Raw genomic sequence first — 16,813 nt, 5'->3', positions numbered from 1 at the left:
ATGATTCCAGTTCAAAGGTTACTAATACAAGGAAGTGAAAAGAAAAGTTCTCAGTTAATCTTCTTACAAATTATTTTGTTTAGTAGCTCAAAAGCCAAGTTGTTCGCCAGACATATAACAGTACGCTAAAACATTTGTTTAGAGGCTGTGTTCTCGCAGACTGACGCTCACTCACGCTCCGCCAGCGCTTTCATTGACAGGACTGGTGTACTGATCAGTTAAACGACTTTTTGAAATTAGCAAAAAGGTAAGACTTTTTTTACTCACTCATACTATTGTTAAAATATCTGCAAATGTTACTTCTGAGATGCCTATGGATTATTTAGTCCCTTTGAATGTGGTCAAAACTCAAAAGACTTTTAAATATAACTGAATGCATTTCAAATGTCCATCTTTTCTCTTGTTTCTCTTTCATTTTCTAAATCAGTGCCACAGGTCTGATAGCAGACAAGATGAAGATGATGATATTCTTCATCGTGGGCCTCATTGTCCACGTAGTCTTCTTTCTCTCAATATTTGACATCTATTTCACATCCCCTCTTGTCCATGGGATGACACCACAGCGTGTCCCTCTGGCCCCTCCGGCCAAGCGCCTGGTGCTCTTTGTGGCAGATGGTCTGAGAGCCGACAGTCTTTTTAAGCCAGACGACAATGGGACAGGCAGGGCTCCTTACCTAAGGTGATGAACGTGGAATAATCTTGTCATACATGTGCTTGTCCCATTCACGGATGTGGTCCAGAACATTCAGTAGCTTATTTTACTGATTAAATGCTTATTCTTCAAAATATTCACTGTCCTTCATGATTTCAGATAGAACGATTCAGAAAACATTACACTTAGAAACATAAATTGGATACCTTTGTTATACTATTGTGTTTTAATCTTAAAGAACACAGTTTAGACTTTAATTTTATGCTCCTGTAGAAACAAGGTCACTTCAGTGTTTTACATGGATTCCATGAAAAGGCATTTAAATGCATATTATAAACAGAAAATCATGACATTATTTCAATCTAATGGAATTTGATTTTCTATCTGCTATGCATGTGTGCCTCAAACAAAAATATAGAAATATTTTTGTTCTTTATAGTGTATAAATGCATTTAACTTGTGCTTCTTATTGGGTTTTTTTGTCATAAGGGGTGTGATTGCGGAGAGGGGCACATGGGGGGTGTCTCACACGCGAGTCCCTACGGAATCACGTCCAGGTCACGTGGCTTTAATAGCGGGCTTTTATGAGGATGTTAGTGCTGTTGCAAAGGGTAAGCAGCAGTCACATGTGTGTTTGTGTATAATCTGTACATGTGTAAATTCAGTAATGTGTCTCTTATTTCTGTGCTTACAGGCTGGAAGGAGAATCCGGTGGAGTTTGATTCTGTTTTTAATGAGAGCAGACATACCTGGTGTTGGGGAAGCCCTGACATATTACCGATGTTTGCTAAAGGTATAACCCCACACCTGTGAATAGAACTATGAGAGTACAGTGACCTTACCTGATAGCTTTACCAGCATGTGTGTTTTGTAGGAGCCACTGGAGATCATGTGTACACTTACACTTACCCTTCAGAGCGGGAGGACTTCGCCTCCACTGATGCATCCAGACTTGATACATGGGTATTTGATGAAGTGAAGGTAGGATACTTAATGTGCTTTTACGTAATCACTTTTCATGAACTAAACTTCAAATAACACAACTGTTATTTCAATTCACTGTCTGTGATGTATAGTAAAGCGTTGTCCAGCATTTAGAAGTCTGACATTCAAAAAATCATAAACTTGAACAGAACAACATGCTTTGTCTCACATTATTTTAAATACAATTTATAAATAATTTCCTAAATCTTGGATAATAATTATGCATGCATTTTTGTGACTTCATATTAATTCAACTACACACACACACACACACATGTGTTTCTAAGATGGCTATTTGTGTTTCTAATATATATATATATATCATATATATAAACACAGTAAAAACAGTCATTATGTGATATATTTTTTTCAATAAATAATTATTCATTTAATTTTCTCTATTTTAATATATTTTAAAATGTCATTTGTTACATTTTAGACCATTACTCCAGTCTTCAGTGTCACATGAATCGTTTTAATAAAACATTTCTTATTTTTAGCAATGTTGTAAACAGTTGTGTTGCTTAATATTTTTGTGGAAACACTGATGCATTTTTTTCAAGATGCTTTGATGAATGGAAAGTAACAGTATTTATTTGAAATATAAATCTTTTGTAATATTTTATGTCTTTACTTTCACTTTTAATCAATTTATTTCATCATTACTTTTAAAAAAGTATTACTTTATTTAAAAAAAAAAAACTGTTATAAACCCTGAAACCATCAAATTAACAAATAATAAAAAAAAATAATGTTTTTTTTTTTAAATTGGATTTTCTCAATGTTGCCAAAAGCAATGAAACTCTACTGAATATGTTACATGAAGAACAGAATGTGTTTTTCCTTCATCTTTTGGGGATAGACACCAATGGCCATGCCCACCGGCCAATGTCAAAGTAAGTAAACATTTCACCAACATTAAACATTGTAATGTCATTAACAACACTTTTTCCCTTTTATCTTTTTTATTTGACTGTTTTATCTAAAGCCACTTTGAAGCAATGTTTGTTATAAAATGTGCAAGAAAAATTGAATTGGATTGCAGTATCATGTGTTGAGATACCTTACATACGGAAATGCATTTATTCAGAACACCTTGAGATACGATGTACCACTAGGTGGAGCTACTACCATTGTCATATTCTCAAATGTAATATTTTCTTTGGGATTTCTGCACTTACAGGGAATATCTAGAGAACATTGGCCTTGTTGATTCTGGTGTCGCTGAAATTGTCAGTGTGATGGACGACTTTTATGGGCATGATGGAAAAACGGCTTATATTTTTACATCTGACCATGGCATGACAAATTGGGGTAAAATATCTCTGACCTAGTCTTTATAACTTTAAAACCCTGCGACAGGAAACTTTGTTTAATAAATTACTTTTATCGCTCTGAATGAAGCCAATCTTTTAAGAATTAAATAACATTCACCTGATTTATATTACAGTTCAAGTTCAAGTCAGCATTACAAAATAACATTTCGTATAGGATAGGTAATTTATCACTTATAAATCTGTTCAGTGCAGTATATGGGTATATGTTTTATAGGATCTCACGGTGCGGGACACCCATCAGAGACGCTGACCCCACTGATAGCATGGGGTGCTGGGGTTCAGACAGCACAATGGGAAGGCTCTCACAAATATGATGATAATTATTTAAAAGGTTTGTTTAATCTCCTTTATTGGTCTCACACCACTTTATTTCCATATTCTACAAACCTAATTACATCATGGAAGTAATTTAGTCAATATTTCTCTAACCCTTCTTACATTTCAGAATGGGGGATGGAAACATCAAGGAGAGAGGATGTCAGTCAGGTGAGATTTTCTGTCTTGTTTACTTACAAAATGTCTATAAATGTCAGGAACATAGCTGATCTGATCTTTTTATGTTATTGCAGGCTGATATTGCTCCACTAATGGCATCTCTTATAGGAATTCCCTTTCCTGTGAACTCTGTGGTGAGCATGATTTTAGAGCTTTCAGATCATGAGTTTATATCACGGTGCTATACAGACATGTATGCACTTGTTAAATTATTTTCTGATGCATTTGTTGCAACACAGGGTGTCTTACCGCTGAATTATCTGAATAACAGCCAACACTTTAAGGCTGAGAGCATATATGCAAATGCAATTCAGATCTTGGAGCAATTCAGGGTAAGGTACAGTACATTTTGGTCTATTCTGTCCGTTTTAATTAGAAATAACCAGCAATCTTTTGTTTATTAAATCAACAGGTGAAAATGGAACAGAAGAAAGAAACCACATTATCCTTTCTGTTTACACCATACCAGTGAGTAAAAGTCATAATTAACCTAAAAATAAACATTCAGTCATCATTTGCTCACTCTTACGTCTTTTCAAACCTGTATGACTTACTTTCTCCTTGGGAAAGAGGAATTTTTGAATGTAGTTTTTTGCGAGGAAGCTGGTAAGGTCAGATCAAGTTGTAAGATTCTCTTTTATTACTCCTAGGCCTCTGACTGACTCTAAACAGATGGATTTTGTGCGTAATGCAAGAAATTTGATCCAGAAAGGACAGTTTGATGAAGCAGTGAGTGTTGATTGGTTGTTGTCATGAACAAACTGACTTGTTGATTATCTTTATCTTGTCTTGCCATACCTTTTTCTATCTATCTTTTTCCCCAGATCCGTTATTGTAAAGATCTAATAGACCAGGCCATGGAGGGCTTGTCATATTATCACACATATGACCGACTCTTCCTTGGCAGCAGTGTGGTTCTGGGTTTTATTGGTTGGACATCTTATGTGGTTTTGTTCATCCTGAAGACGCATGCTAGCCTACGCAAACCTCCAACTAACATGCACATGGTAAGTGGGGGATGTTGTAGTCCAATATGCAGCATGTTTGAAGGTCATGGTTGTTGTCACTAATATTGAGGTAAGTGGTTTATTGGTAAAAAAAAAAAATAACAGAGGTCAAAATAAATGTCACTTTCTGTATCTGTTTAAATCTGTTGTATTCAAGTAACAGAAAGGAGTCTGGGCCAGATTTTTCTATGTATAGGTCTGCTTGTGGCTCTGTTCTTGATGGTCCAGTCCAGTCCTTGGACCTACTACATCTACTGCTTAATCCCTGTGGCTGTGTGGTTTTCTGTCATGAGGGAGTAAGTTATTCATCCCTGTTTATATTAAAATATTATTTTGAGATTTTCTAAAGATTGCATTTAACAGTTTTATTAAATTCTTAGCTTTTAATTGATTAAAACATGATGGCAAAGGTACTTAAATGTAACAATATAGGAGAAATAAGCATGCACGATTAAATATCCAGTATTCATCGATTATATTATATACCATTAAATTATAATTTCTGTCCAAAAACCATTGCTATTCCGATATATTGTGTATCTATAATGTTAATTAAAAAAATGTTGATTAACTACACGGACCCAACAATGTGCACATTTATTAACATGACCAAGGATGAATAGGAAAATAGATGCATTTCACAAAAACGCTTCCATAAACAAATTCATATTTGTTTATCGTATTCAAATGTATTAATACATTTATATTTGCATTGAATAATTTAGCAGACACTATCTAAAGTGACCTACAAATGAGGACAGTAGAAGCAATCAAACCAACAAAAGAGCCACAGTATATAAGTGCTTTGACATGTCTAAAGCAGTACACTTAGCAAGGTTTTTTTATAATAAATAAAAAAGAAAACAAGATAGAATAGATATAGAATAGAGAATGCTAGTGTTATAGGGTCATGTTTTTAATAAATAAAAAGAAAACAGAATATATAATAGAAATAGAATAAAGAGTGCTAGTGTTAGAGCCTCAAATTTTTATAATAAATAAAATAAGAAAAGCAGATATAATAGAAATGGAGAGTGCTAGTGTTAAGAGGGTCAAGTTTTTTATAATAAATTAAAGAAAACAGATAGAATAGAAATGGAATAGAGAGTTCTAGTGATAGAAGGTCAAATGTAGATGGAGAGATGAGTCTTTAGCAGTTTCTTGGTTGGGCAGGGAACCGTTAAAGTCAATGAAAGTGATTTTGCGAGATGGCACTGTAATGCGCTGTTCATTTGCAGAACGCAAGCTTCTGGAGGACACATAAGTCATAAACATTATACCATGTCTGTTTTTCCCCCTATTTTGATTTTTGGAGTTTGTGTGTTTTCTCTCTGTCACAGATTTGAAACTCTTGCCAGTCTGGTTCGATCAGTCCCCTCATTACCGCTCAGCAAATGCTTTGGATATTTTTTGCTGGTTACGTTTGGAATTGAGTTACTAGTAAGTGCTCGATTAGCTGAACTCTGTTGTCCTGTTTGACTGTTAGACTGTTTAGCACTTAGTAATAATTAGAGGTGTTAACTATTTCACTTCTTTCATTTCCTCTCTGCTGGTGTTTATTAGGTTGTGAGTTTCTTCTATCGGGCCATGTTGACCTTGGGGCTGGTCGTGCTGGGACTCTGGCCTGTGCTTTCTGGCCTTTACATAAAAGCAAAGGTAAGGTGACCTTCTCAGGGCTTGTTCTGATTTGAGGCCTGAAAGGAGTGTTTTTTTAAGACTTGTTTTTGTCTTTTATTCTACTGTAGTTCAGGTCATTGAGCTGGATGTTGAGCTGTCTCTTTCTGGCTGTGTTTCCACTGTTGCCTGTCGTGGGACGGGAACCAGACGTTAACTATGTGTGAGCACTCTTTGTTCACTTAATGATGCCAAATCCTGTTACACACACAATCATTTGAGTTAATTGTCTTCTTTTAACCTGTAAAACACATTTATACTCTCTGATTAGTGATGCTGAATGGTGTCAGGAAGGTTTATCTTTTTTTAATTTAATGTTTTAATGCAGAATTTGCGCTGGAGTGCTGACCCTCTTCAACTCGTCATCATACCTCTGGTCATCATGGAGATGCTCTCCTCTGATCCGAAGGGATCGTCAGCTGTTCATCTGCCAGGTCATTTTTGACACTTTATTTTTGTCGTTTTTCACTCTCCTAGGACATTTTTACCATAAACATTTTGGTGCTGAGATTTGAGGTCAGATTCTGGCTCTGAACAGCATCTGAATGTGAGATTCCCAAATGTTTTTCTCAGCCAAATCCCTTTCACGTAAAATATTTACCCCTGAGATTTTAGGTGAAATATCTGAATATTTTAATATATATATGCATACATATATATGACATGAGGGTGAGTAAACAATATATATATATAAAAATATATTTTTGCCAGATATTTTATTTATTCATTTATTTATTGCTGTATTGGCTAAATCTAAATTTAACCTACTTTAAACTCATCTGAGTATCTTATTTGTGTGCATTTGTTTCCAGATGATGCAGGTGGTGCTGTGTGCTTACATCCTGACCAGCACACACTCCAGTCTGCAGCTGAAGCAAGGCTTGCCACTCTTCAACCAGCTTGTTAGCTGGCTCACACTAGGTTTGCCATCTCATACACTGTATTAAAGGGATAGTTCACCCATAAATTTCTGTCATCGTTTACTCACCCTCATGTCATTCCAAATCTGTATGATTTTTTTTCTGCTGTGGAACACTAAAGAAGATTTTTAGAAAAAAAAATTTTTTTTCATGAATGTTAAAAGGGTCCAGTGTTATTTTGAAAGTTGGAACCCCAAAATATATTCTTTGTGTAGAAAAAAATCATTAAGATCTGAAATGATATGAGGGTGAGTAAATGGTGTGATGAACCCTTGCATGCATGATTTAACCAGTGAACTGCACTTCTTCTTTTCTTCCATCCTGTTCATACTTTATCCCCTGTTCTCTCAAGCTGTTTTTTTTTCTTTTCAGTTTCCTCATTTTTGATACCGTTGTTGAGTTCCACGAGGCTCTTTCACAGACTTCTGAGTATCCTGATGTCCTTAGTTTGTGTCTACCTCCTCCTGAGCACAGGGTAAAAGCCACTGACCATTAATCTAATGCCATCAATCTAATCATGCTATGCTATGTCCATGCTATACTTAACAGTAATCCAGCATGTTAGATTTAGTCAAATTCTCCTTTTGAGGTTGCCTGTTTAAGGAAATGGATTTTCAAAAGAAACCACATAGTGCTTGCAGTAAGCAAATAAGTTGCAAACGTTTTCAGTTCAGCTGCTGACCGGTTTGACACAGTTTCAGTTATACAGACAATATTCTAATGAATAATTAGTTAAGAACTAAATAATACACTACCGTTTAAAGGTTTGGGGCTGGTTATTTTTTAAGGAAGTCTTATATTGCCACCAAGGCTGCTTTAATTTGATCAAAAATGCGGTAAAACATTAAAATAATAACATTAAAATAACGTCTCTATCTAAATATATTTTAAAATGTAATGTATTGCTGTGATGGCAAAGCTAAATTTTCAGCTGCCACTATTTTGAAATGGAAATCTTTTGTAACATTATTATTGTGAAGTACCTCTTTTTTCTTTCTGACCCTAAACCTTTGAACCATTGTGTATATTCTTAAAATATCACATGATGTTCTGATTAATAAATCAAATGAATTACAAATAATTTTTAGATGTAAGATGTAGATGTTATACTTATTGAGATATACATTATTAAAAAAGCTTTTATAATTTATTCTAAATTCATATTTTAAAATGAAAGCCCTTATTCTAATAGATATTTGGTTTGTAAATTGTGAAGGTATGAGGCTCTTTTTCCTCCGGTGCTGTCATGGCTCATGTTTGCATGGATAAACATTGAGCAGGAAACCATGAACACACAAGGGAGTTCAAATCGGACTGAGGTGGGTCGCCTCCTCCTCTTCTTTAGGGGCTTTCCTTCAGCCTCTTTAAAAAAAAAAATTCAAAAAATGTGGTTGAAGCATATTGCATTGTGTAAAGGTTATGTATCAAATTAATAGTGGACAGACCACTGATTGTGCCGTTTCCTTTTTTTTTCTCAGCTCTCCAGCACTGATTTTGCTGAAAACATTGACATTGCCAAAATCAGGCAGCTGAGGCTGGATGACATTCGGAGATCTTACTTCTTTGCATCCTTTTGGACTACAGACTGTTTGATTTGTGTCTTTTGATTATTGAAAAATGCTTACACTATTTAAAATAATGTAGTTCCTTAACTGTTGGAATAGGTGTTTTTCATTATAATTGCATTCTTTGGCTGTGGTAACATTGCCTCTATTAATAGGTAAGCTGCTTGTTTATAAGTAAAATAGTGCTATAAAATAAACTAAAATAAATTAATTGTGCCTTTATCTTCCCTCACAGTTTTGATCCGGCCTCAGTTTACTGCTTTCTGACCGTCTTCAATCCTTTCATCATGGGCGGCCTGCTGATGTGGAAGGTATAGCACTTGCTCAACATACACTGTAAAGTGTCAGATTGACATTTTATTTATTTTTAATTAGTGCTATGGGCGCCACAGCTATTTTTGCTTCTTTTAACTGTTGCATTCTTTTTCAGGTGTTAATTCCATTTATAATTGTGATGTGCACATTCGAAAGCATTCAAGTGTCAACACAGCTCTCATCACGAAGGTAATTAGCAGAATAATTAGAACAGCAGGAAACCAGCTGGTATTTCTATTTTTGCCCACGTTGTCTGCAGACTGACTACTTCTTCAAGCATTTCCAATATTTGTGCTCATGCCCTTCACAGACACTTGTTGACAGCAAACAACTAGGCTTTGGTATTTAGGGTACTTATTAAAAACAACAACAACTAAAAAAGTCCAAACAAAGATATGTTCTTGCTCAGGCAGAGCCGCAGAACAAAATATTGTATATTAGATTGCTTTATGACATTATTTTGCATAAGTTTACATAAATTCTGCATTTATTTTCTAGCCTTTTCCTCGTTGTGCTTGTCATCTCCGACTTGATGGCATTGGTAAGCTTAGCATAGAGAACATGACAAATAATGGCCAAATTAAAATGCAAGAAATATGCATTATTATTAATTATCTTAACTTATCTCTTCTTTTTCACCAGCACTTTTTTTTCTTAGTAAAAGATCATGGAAGCTGGCTTGACATAGGCACTAGGTGGGTTAACTGTATTGTACTTCTTGTTTAATCTTCCATCCTTTTATCCAAACTGATCACAATTTCAGTTTGGTTCGTGTCGTGTCTGATCAAATGTTTCTTCTGTATTGCAGTATTAGTCACTATGTCATCGTAATGTCCATGACCATCTTCCTCATGTTGCTGAGTGTCATGACGCACATTTTAACCTCCAAGAGAATCCTCATTGGATGGAAACGAAAGATGCACTTTAGGTGACAACCTAGTACAAGGACTTCCCACCTAATTTTTACAAGGTGCAAAAAACAAGCATTCAATACTACAATAATATGACTGATGTTAAGTGTGGGGTCTTCCTGTTCCTGTTTCTGGGTATTTCTTAACATCATTGTTACTTAACACGTATGACTTGACACGCATCTTATGATAGAAAGACTCTGTTTGGTATAACTAATAAAGAAAGTGATCTGCTGTTAATACATACAGCGGATTTACAGGTGTTTTAGTTCTGGGGCTTAAGGGGGAAAAAAGGCCACAAGACTGATTTAGGGTAAAGGGAAAGTACTTGATTATGTCTCTGTATATGTACTGTATGAGTTATGCCGAAGGCGAGGCATGTTACTGTACTTATTTCAGCTGATTTTAACTGGGATCTAAATCTAAGATGGTATTATAGTAAATGTGTAGTTTTATAATACTGTGTTTTAATACTATGTAAATATATAAAATTATTTATTTACAATAAACATTTAGTGTCTTGCCTTTAATAATAATAATGGAAAAAACAATAACACTGACCTTGATCTTTGTCAGCACATTACCAAATGACGGTGCAAATAAAATACACCGCACATACACAACTGGTCAAAAAATTGGAGCCAATAAGATTTTTTTTTTTGTAGAGGAAGAAATGTATACTTTTATACAGCAAGGTTTAAATTTTGTTATTAGAAATTGATAACGGTAAGAAATGTTTTTTGAGAAGCAAATCAGCATCTGAAAATGATTTCTGAAGGATCACATGACTCTGAAGACTGGAGTAATGGCTGCTGAAAATTCAGCTTTGCCAAAACAGGAACGAATTACATTTTGAAATGTATTCAAATCTAAAAGTTATTTTCAATTGTAATAATATTTTACAATATTTTATGAAATGCAGCCATGGTGAGGATGTGACTTCTTTAAAAAATTCTAAAAAATATTACTAACTCCTAACTTTTAAATGGTAGTGTAGCTAAAACGGTCATTAATAGCATTGACATGTGAATTAAATTATAGAATATGAAATTATATACTGAATATTTTTTTTTATATGTACATGTTATTATAGTCTATTTAGAAACACAGTTTAATTCATATTATCAATGTCCATTAAAAACTTAAGCACATCTCCTGCAGCTGTGACAAGCACATAGGGGAAAACCACAAACCATGTCAGACCCGTAGTGCCTACCAACAGAGAATTTTATGACAATAAATTCAGACTCCTCCATGTAGAGAACAGAAATGCCAGATGGCTGTGATCTTGCAGTATTTTTAATCAAAACTAGAATGTGAAGGTTTGTTTGAGGTTTTTTTTTTTTTTGGAAGGTGACTCATTGAGGTTGGCCACCTAAACTGTAGTGTCAAATGCATCAGTGTGAACCATGAAAACAAACAGCAGGATCACTACGTCATCGAGAGAATGTTAAAACAGTGGTTACTAAATGAGTGAGGAGCAAATGCAACAAACATTACTTCCTCATCTGCTCTGCCATTGTGGACTTATGTGTTGCCGTTCTGAGGGTACGTATCTTGCTTTATTGTCTCATTAGACTGTTAATTTTGACAAAGTAAACAAAGTTTAACATTTTAAGTGCACTGTGTTGAAATAGATAGTTGAAATGTCTTGCTTTCATCTGATTTTCTGAAGGGATACACGTACATATAAAGTAGTTTGTAGCTTGTTTGGCACTTTCAAAAGAGCTACAGAGAGATGCATGAAGTACTTTAAAGGAGTGCAAAAAGGATTTATAAAATACATTTACTTATACATTGGCTTTTTTTCTACAGATCTACACTATGGTAAAACTGTTACCTATTCAAACTAAACTTATATAGCTAGTAACAGTCTACAATAAGGTTCCATTAGTTCATGCATTCACTTACATCAACTAACAGTGCGCAATACAGTTGTTTGTATTAATATTTAATCTTTGTTAACTTTAGATTCAGTGTTGGTTCATGTTAGCTCAGGTCAGTTACATAATATTAACAGATACAACTTTTCTTTTAATAATGTATTAGTAAATGTTGAAATTAACTAACTAGGATTTAAAAATGGTTTATAAGCATTTTTCATGCTTAATACATGCTGTCTAATGAAGGTAACTAATGTTAACAGATGAAACCTTACTGTAAAGTGTAGGCTAACAGAATAGAACATTTTGTTGATATTTACTCACCCTCGTGTCCTTCCAAACCTGTAAAGCTTTTTTCTCCTGTGGAACAAAATTATTTTAAGTGTTTTTTCTTCACACAGTGGAAGTCAACGTAAACTAAAACTTTGGTTAACATTCTTCAAAATATATTTTGTGATATTACACCGAAAGAAAGTTTAAAAGGTTTGGAATGACATGAGGGTAAATGATTACAGAATTTCCACTTTAACTATCTTTTTAAGCTTAAATTAATAAAAAAAAAAACTTTTTGAATGATTGCTTAGCCTATCAATAAAATTGAGTTAAATCATTGATTTTATTTGTCACAAAAATCATTGACAATGTAAATGAACATGCGGTTATAATGATTAAAACATTCTTTAAAATGTAGTAAGCTAATACTACAAATTTTTAGCCTACTCATTTTATTCTAGGCCTATTAGAAAAACAGGTAACACGTTTTCATTAAAAACAACAGCAGAATATATATATAATATATCTTTACTTAAGTTTTCACCATAATTAGTCTACTGTAATTCTTAAATCCAAATTATAGGTTATACTTTGGAATTATGAACTGAATTCACAAATTCCGGGGATGATGACAGTATGAATAGAGTGTGAGTGTGACCACATTACTTTTTTTCTTTTCTTTTTTTTTTTCGGCTGCTGCATGTTATTGTTTGCTGCATGTTAAAACAGAAATGACTTTATTCAATGGCATTTGAATTTTACTGTATGTGATCTACAGTGACATGGAATAGGCCTATAATAGCCTACTGATTTTTAGTCTACTCATTTAATTCTATGCCTATTTAAGTAAAACCTCACAGGTAACATGTCTTCATTTTCTATTACAAACAACAGCAACTGAAGCTATATCTTGAAGAGCGCAACAAGTAGTCTACTGCACTTCTCCGGTCATTGGATCCCGATCCGATGCGCCATCCCGATAACAGTGGAAAGAGCTTCAGCTCCATCACTTTTGGTGGTAAGACACCCTCAATATGACAAAATGTTACAAAACTCTGTTGTAAAATAAAGACACCTAAAAGGGTGTGCTTTCTGCCATTTCGGTCTGTCTCCCTGAAATTCCTTCTGAAACTCGTCAGAAACTAGGCTCCTGCATCACAGACATACAACCACGTCTAGCCTATATAGATAGCTCGAAATGTCTACTTTTATAATCAACAATTTAAAAAAAAAAAATATATATATATATATATATGTTTAGCCTATGTTTATGCAATTCATATGAAACCAATGAGAGATGCAGTGTTTCCCGTCTGAACTCATTAGCTATCTGTAATGTGGTCACACCCACACTCTATTCATACTGTCATCATCCCCGGAATTCGTGAATCCAGTTCATAATTCCAAAGTATAACCTATAATTTGGACTTAAGAATTACAGTAGACTTATTATGGTGAAAACTTTATTATAGTATTTTATTATAAATATTAATAGAAATATATTTATGTGGGGTTGGGTTTTTCCCACGAAACTGTGTTATTATGTAAAAAGAAAAAAAAAATATAATGTTACAGTTAACATGTTACCTGTTTTTCTAATAGGCATAGAATAAAATGAGTAGGCTAAAAATTTGTAGTATCATATTTTATTCTATGTCGTTGTAGATGTCGTTGTAGATTCAAATGTCGTTTTATTGGTTATGAATAAAGTAATTTCTGTTTTGTCAATAGCATGCAGCAGCCGTGGAAAAAAAAAATTAAATATATATATATATATATATATATATAGACATATATATATATATATATATATAGACACTGCTCAAAAAAATTAAAGGAACACTTTGAAAACATCAGATCTCATTGTTTAATGGAAATGAATATTATCAACCTACAGAGGGCTGAATTCAAAGACACTCAAAACTAAAGTGAAAAAAGGATGCAGCAGGCTAGTCCATTAAGCTGAAATTTCATTGCAGCAACTCAAAATAATACTCAGTAGTTTGAATGGCCCCCACATGTTTGTATGCATGCCTGACAACGTCAGGGTACGCTCCTAATGAGACGAAGGATGGTGTCCTGGGGTATTCCCTCCCAGATCTGGACCAGGGCATCACTGAGCTCCTGGACAGTCTGAGGTGCAACCTGGCGACGTCAGATGGACCGAAACATAATGTCCCAGAGGTGTTCTATTGGATTTAGGTCAGGCGAGCGTGGGGGACATTTAATGGTATCAATTTCTTCATCCTCCTGCAACTGACTGCATACTCTCGCCACATGAAGCCGGGCATTGTCGTGCACCAGGAGGAACAAGGACCCAATGCACCAGCGTAGGGTCTGACAACGGGTCCAAGGATTTCATCCCGATACCTAATGGCAGTAAGTGTGCCATTGTCTAGTCTGTAGAGGTCTCTGTTTTCCTCCATGTATATGCCTTCCCAAACCGTCACTGACCCACCACCAAACCGGTCATGCTGAACAATGTTACAGGCAGCATAACATTCTCCAATGCTTTTCCAGACCCTTTTACATCTGCCACACGTGCTCAGGGTGAACCTGCTCTCATCTGTGAAAAGCACAGAGCGCCAGAGGCAGACCTGCCAATTCTGGTGTTCAATGGCAAATGCCAATCGAGCTCCATGGTGCCAGGTACCAGGTGCACAGAGCCCACTAGAGGACGTCAGGCCCTCAGGCCACCCTCATGAAGTCTGTTTCTGATTGTTTTCTCAGACACATTCACACCAGTGGCCTGCTGGAGGTCATTTTGTAGGGCTCTGGCAGTGCTCCTCCTGTTCCTCCTTGCATACAAAGGAGCAGATACAGGTCCTGCTGATGGGTTACGGACCTTCTACTGCCCTGTCCAGCTCTCCTAGAGTATTCCTGCCTGTCTCCTGGAATCTCCTACATGCTCTTGAGACTGTGCTGGGAGACACAGCAAACCTTCTGGCAATGACACATATTGATGCGCCATCCTAGAAGAGTTGGACTGCCTGTGCAACCTTTGTAGGGTCCAGGTATTGCCTCATGCTACCAGTAGTGACACTGACCCTAGCCAAATGCAAAACTAGTGAAAAACAATCAGAAAAGATGAGTAGGGAAAAAAATGTCAGTTTTCTAATGGTTGCCCATCTAGTGCACATGTTGTTAATTTTATTAACACCAAAGTAGCTGAAATGAATTAACAACCCCCTCTGCTACGTAACTGACCAGATCAATATCCCAGAAGTTTAATTTACTTGATGCTATACTCTGATTAAAAAGTGTTTCTTTAATTTTTTTGAGCAGTGTATATATATATATATATATTTAATCTCATCTTTTTACCCATAAACAAAAATACGAAAAATCCAGCTAAATTTTCGTTTTCCATTTCTTAAACATATATATATATATATATTTAATCTCATCTTTTTACCCATAAACAAAAATACGAAAAATCCAGCTAAATTTTCGTTTTCCATTTCTTAAACAAAATAAAAAAACATAAATCAAACCAAATTTCTTTTTAAGTAGAAAATCAAATGACCAAAAGATACACGGACCATTTTGCATCAGTTAAATAACTTTATCATGCTTGTTTTCCCGTATGTTTTATCACTAGGAACCATGACGATGAACACCACAGTAGACAACATCACCAGCCCCGCAGTGACAACCAGCCAACCTCCAGCAGCAGCCCTGGCCCACCTCACCGAGCCCTTCAGAGTCACCCTGCTCATTATCTACACTGTTGTCCTTTTGGTGGGCATCACGGGCTTAAGCGTCATGATCAGCCTGCTAAAAACCAACATTCGCTCATTAACCACCATCGCCTATCTGAACTTGATGGTCGCACATTTTCTTTTCCTGCTCACCGTGCCATTCAGAATCTACTACTACGCGTACACGCCCCTACAATGGCAGCTGGGTCTGGAATTCTGTAAACTGGTCAGCGCCATGGTGCATATCCACATGTACATGGTGTTCACCATCTACTCCATTCTTCTTACGGTTCGCGTCCTGCATTTTTACAAGAAAACGCAGCGGACCGAGTTCTACAGGCGGCTGCACGGACTGGGGGCGAGCGTTCTAGTTTGGTTGATCCTGTTCATCATCGTGGTCCCACTCGTGGTATTACAATACGGAACCAAAACCAAAACACAAGAGCAGTGCTTCCAGTTTGGGAATAAATTACACGAGGACAGTGTCTACGCCCTGAACATGGTTCTGTCGATCCTTATTATCACCGTGTCATGTTTTCAGGCCTGCATCCAGGTGATCATCCTGTGCCAGATGATACTCAAGTACGGACCCGCAAGCCGCTCCCAGCATGAGTTTTGGGTCCAAATCAAAAACCTCAGCTTTGTACTCATCATGCTCACCTGCCTGGTACCGTACCAGCTTTTTCGGATAAAATACCTGAAACACCCTGAAGACCTTCATCAGATCAATGAAGTGTTTCTGGCCATCACCGGGCTTACGTGTTTCGACATGCTGACGTTCACAGGGAAGAGCATATGTAAAATATGCTGTACATAAAGCAGATAAAACTGTACGTATATAGACGCTATTTTCCGCATCACTAAAGGTCTGAAGATGTGAAGCTGGAAACCGTTTTAACAGAAAACGAGTGTTCTAATTTTAATACGGTAAAGACAGTAAAGGTTAATGAACATCAGTCTTAGCAAAATGTAGCCTATACCATGTTAACCATATTTCGCGCCAAAATAGTGGTTAATACAATCATCGGTGACTCTAAAAGCATTTTACATTGTTTGAAAAGCAGACCGTTTATTTTTTTCTGATCATGTAATTTCT

At 35.8% G+C, this 16,813-nt stretch overlaps 2 protein-coding genes across 2 annotated transcripts; both read left to right on the top strand.

Annotated features, from left to right (window-relative positions):
- pign (phosphatidylinositol glycan anchor biosynthesis, class N) lies at positions 1 to 10,369 on the top strand. The gene is made up of 29 exons (XM_042714384.1): positions 1 to 247; positions 428 to 679; positions 1,142 to 1,263; positions 1,347 to 1,445; positions 1,527 to 1,633; positions 2,408 to 2,532; positions 2,820 to 2,950; positions 3,188 to 3,304; positions 3,419 to 3,459; positions 3,543 to 3,602; positions 3,708 to 3,800; positions 3,881 to 3,936; positions 4,119 to 4,197; positions 4,293 to 4,475; positions 4,632 to 4,771; positions 5,816 to 5,915; positions 6,039 to 6,131; positions 6,221 to 6,312; positions 6,478 to 6,583; positions 6,962 to 7,070; positions 7,442 to 7,544; positions 8,286 to 8,388; positions 8,548 to 8,634; positions 8,734 to 8,789; positions 8,870 to 8,945; positions 9,065 to 9,138; positions 9,448 to 9,490; positions 9,592 to 9,644; positions 9,758 to 10,369. Exons 2-29 carry the CDS (start codon positions 453 to 455, stop codon positions 9,879 to 9,881), a joined length of 2,799 nt encoding a protein of 932 aa, XP_042570318.1. The 5' UTR covers positions 1 to 247; positions 428 to 452; the 3' UTR covers positions 9,882 to 10,369.
- Positions 10,370 to 10,906: 537 nt separating this feature from the next.
- Positions 10,907 to 16,534, top strand: LOC109068795 (probable G-protein coupled receptor 141). The gene is made up of 3 exons (XM_042714383.1): positions 10,907 to 11,408; positions 12,911 to 13,034; positions 15,618 to 16,534. Exons 2-3 carry the CDS (start codon positions 12,983 to 12,985, stop codon positions 16,532 to 16,534), a joined length of 969 nt encoding a protein of 322 aa, XP_042570317.1. The 5' UTR covers positions 10,907 to 11,408; positions 12,911 to 12,982.
- The last annotated feature ends 279 nt before the right edge of the window (positions 16,535 to 16,813 follow it).

The sequence above is a fragment of the Cyprinus carpio genome, chromosome A24 (genome assembly GCF_018340385.1).
Source record: "Cyprinus carpio isolate SPL01 chromosome A24, ASM1834038v1, whole genome shotgun sequence".
NCBI lineage: Eukaryota > Metazoa > Chordata > Actinopteri > Cypriniformes > Cyprinidae > Cyprinus > Cyprinus carpio.
The sequence above is the reverse complement of the archived record's forward strand: the minus strand, read 5'-3'. Positions and strand labels throughout refer to the sequence as shown.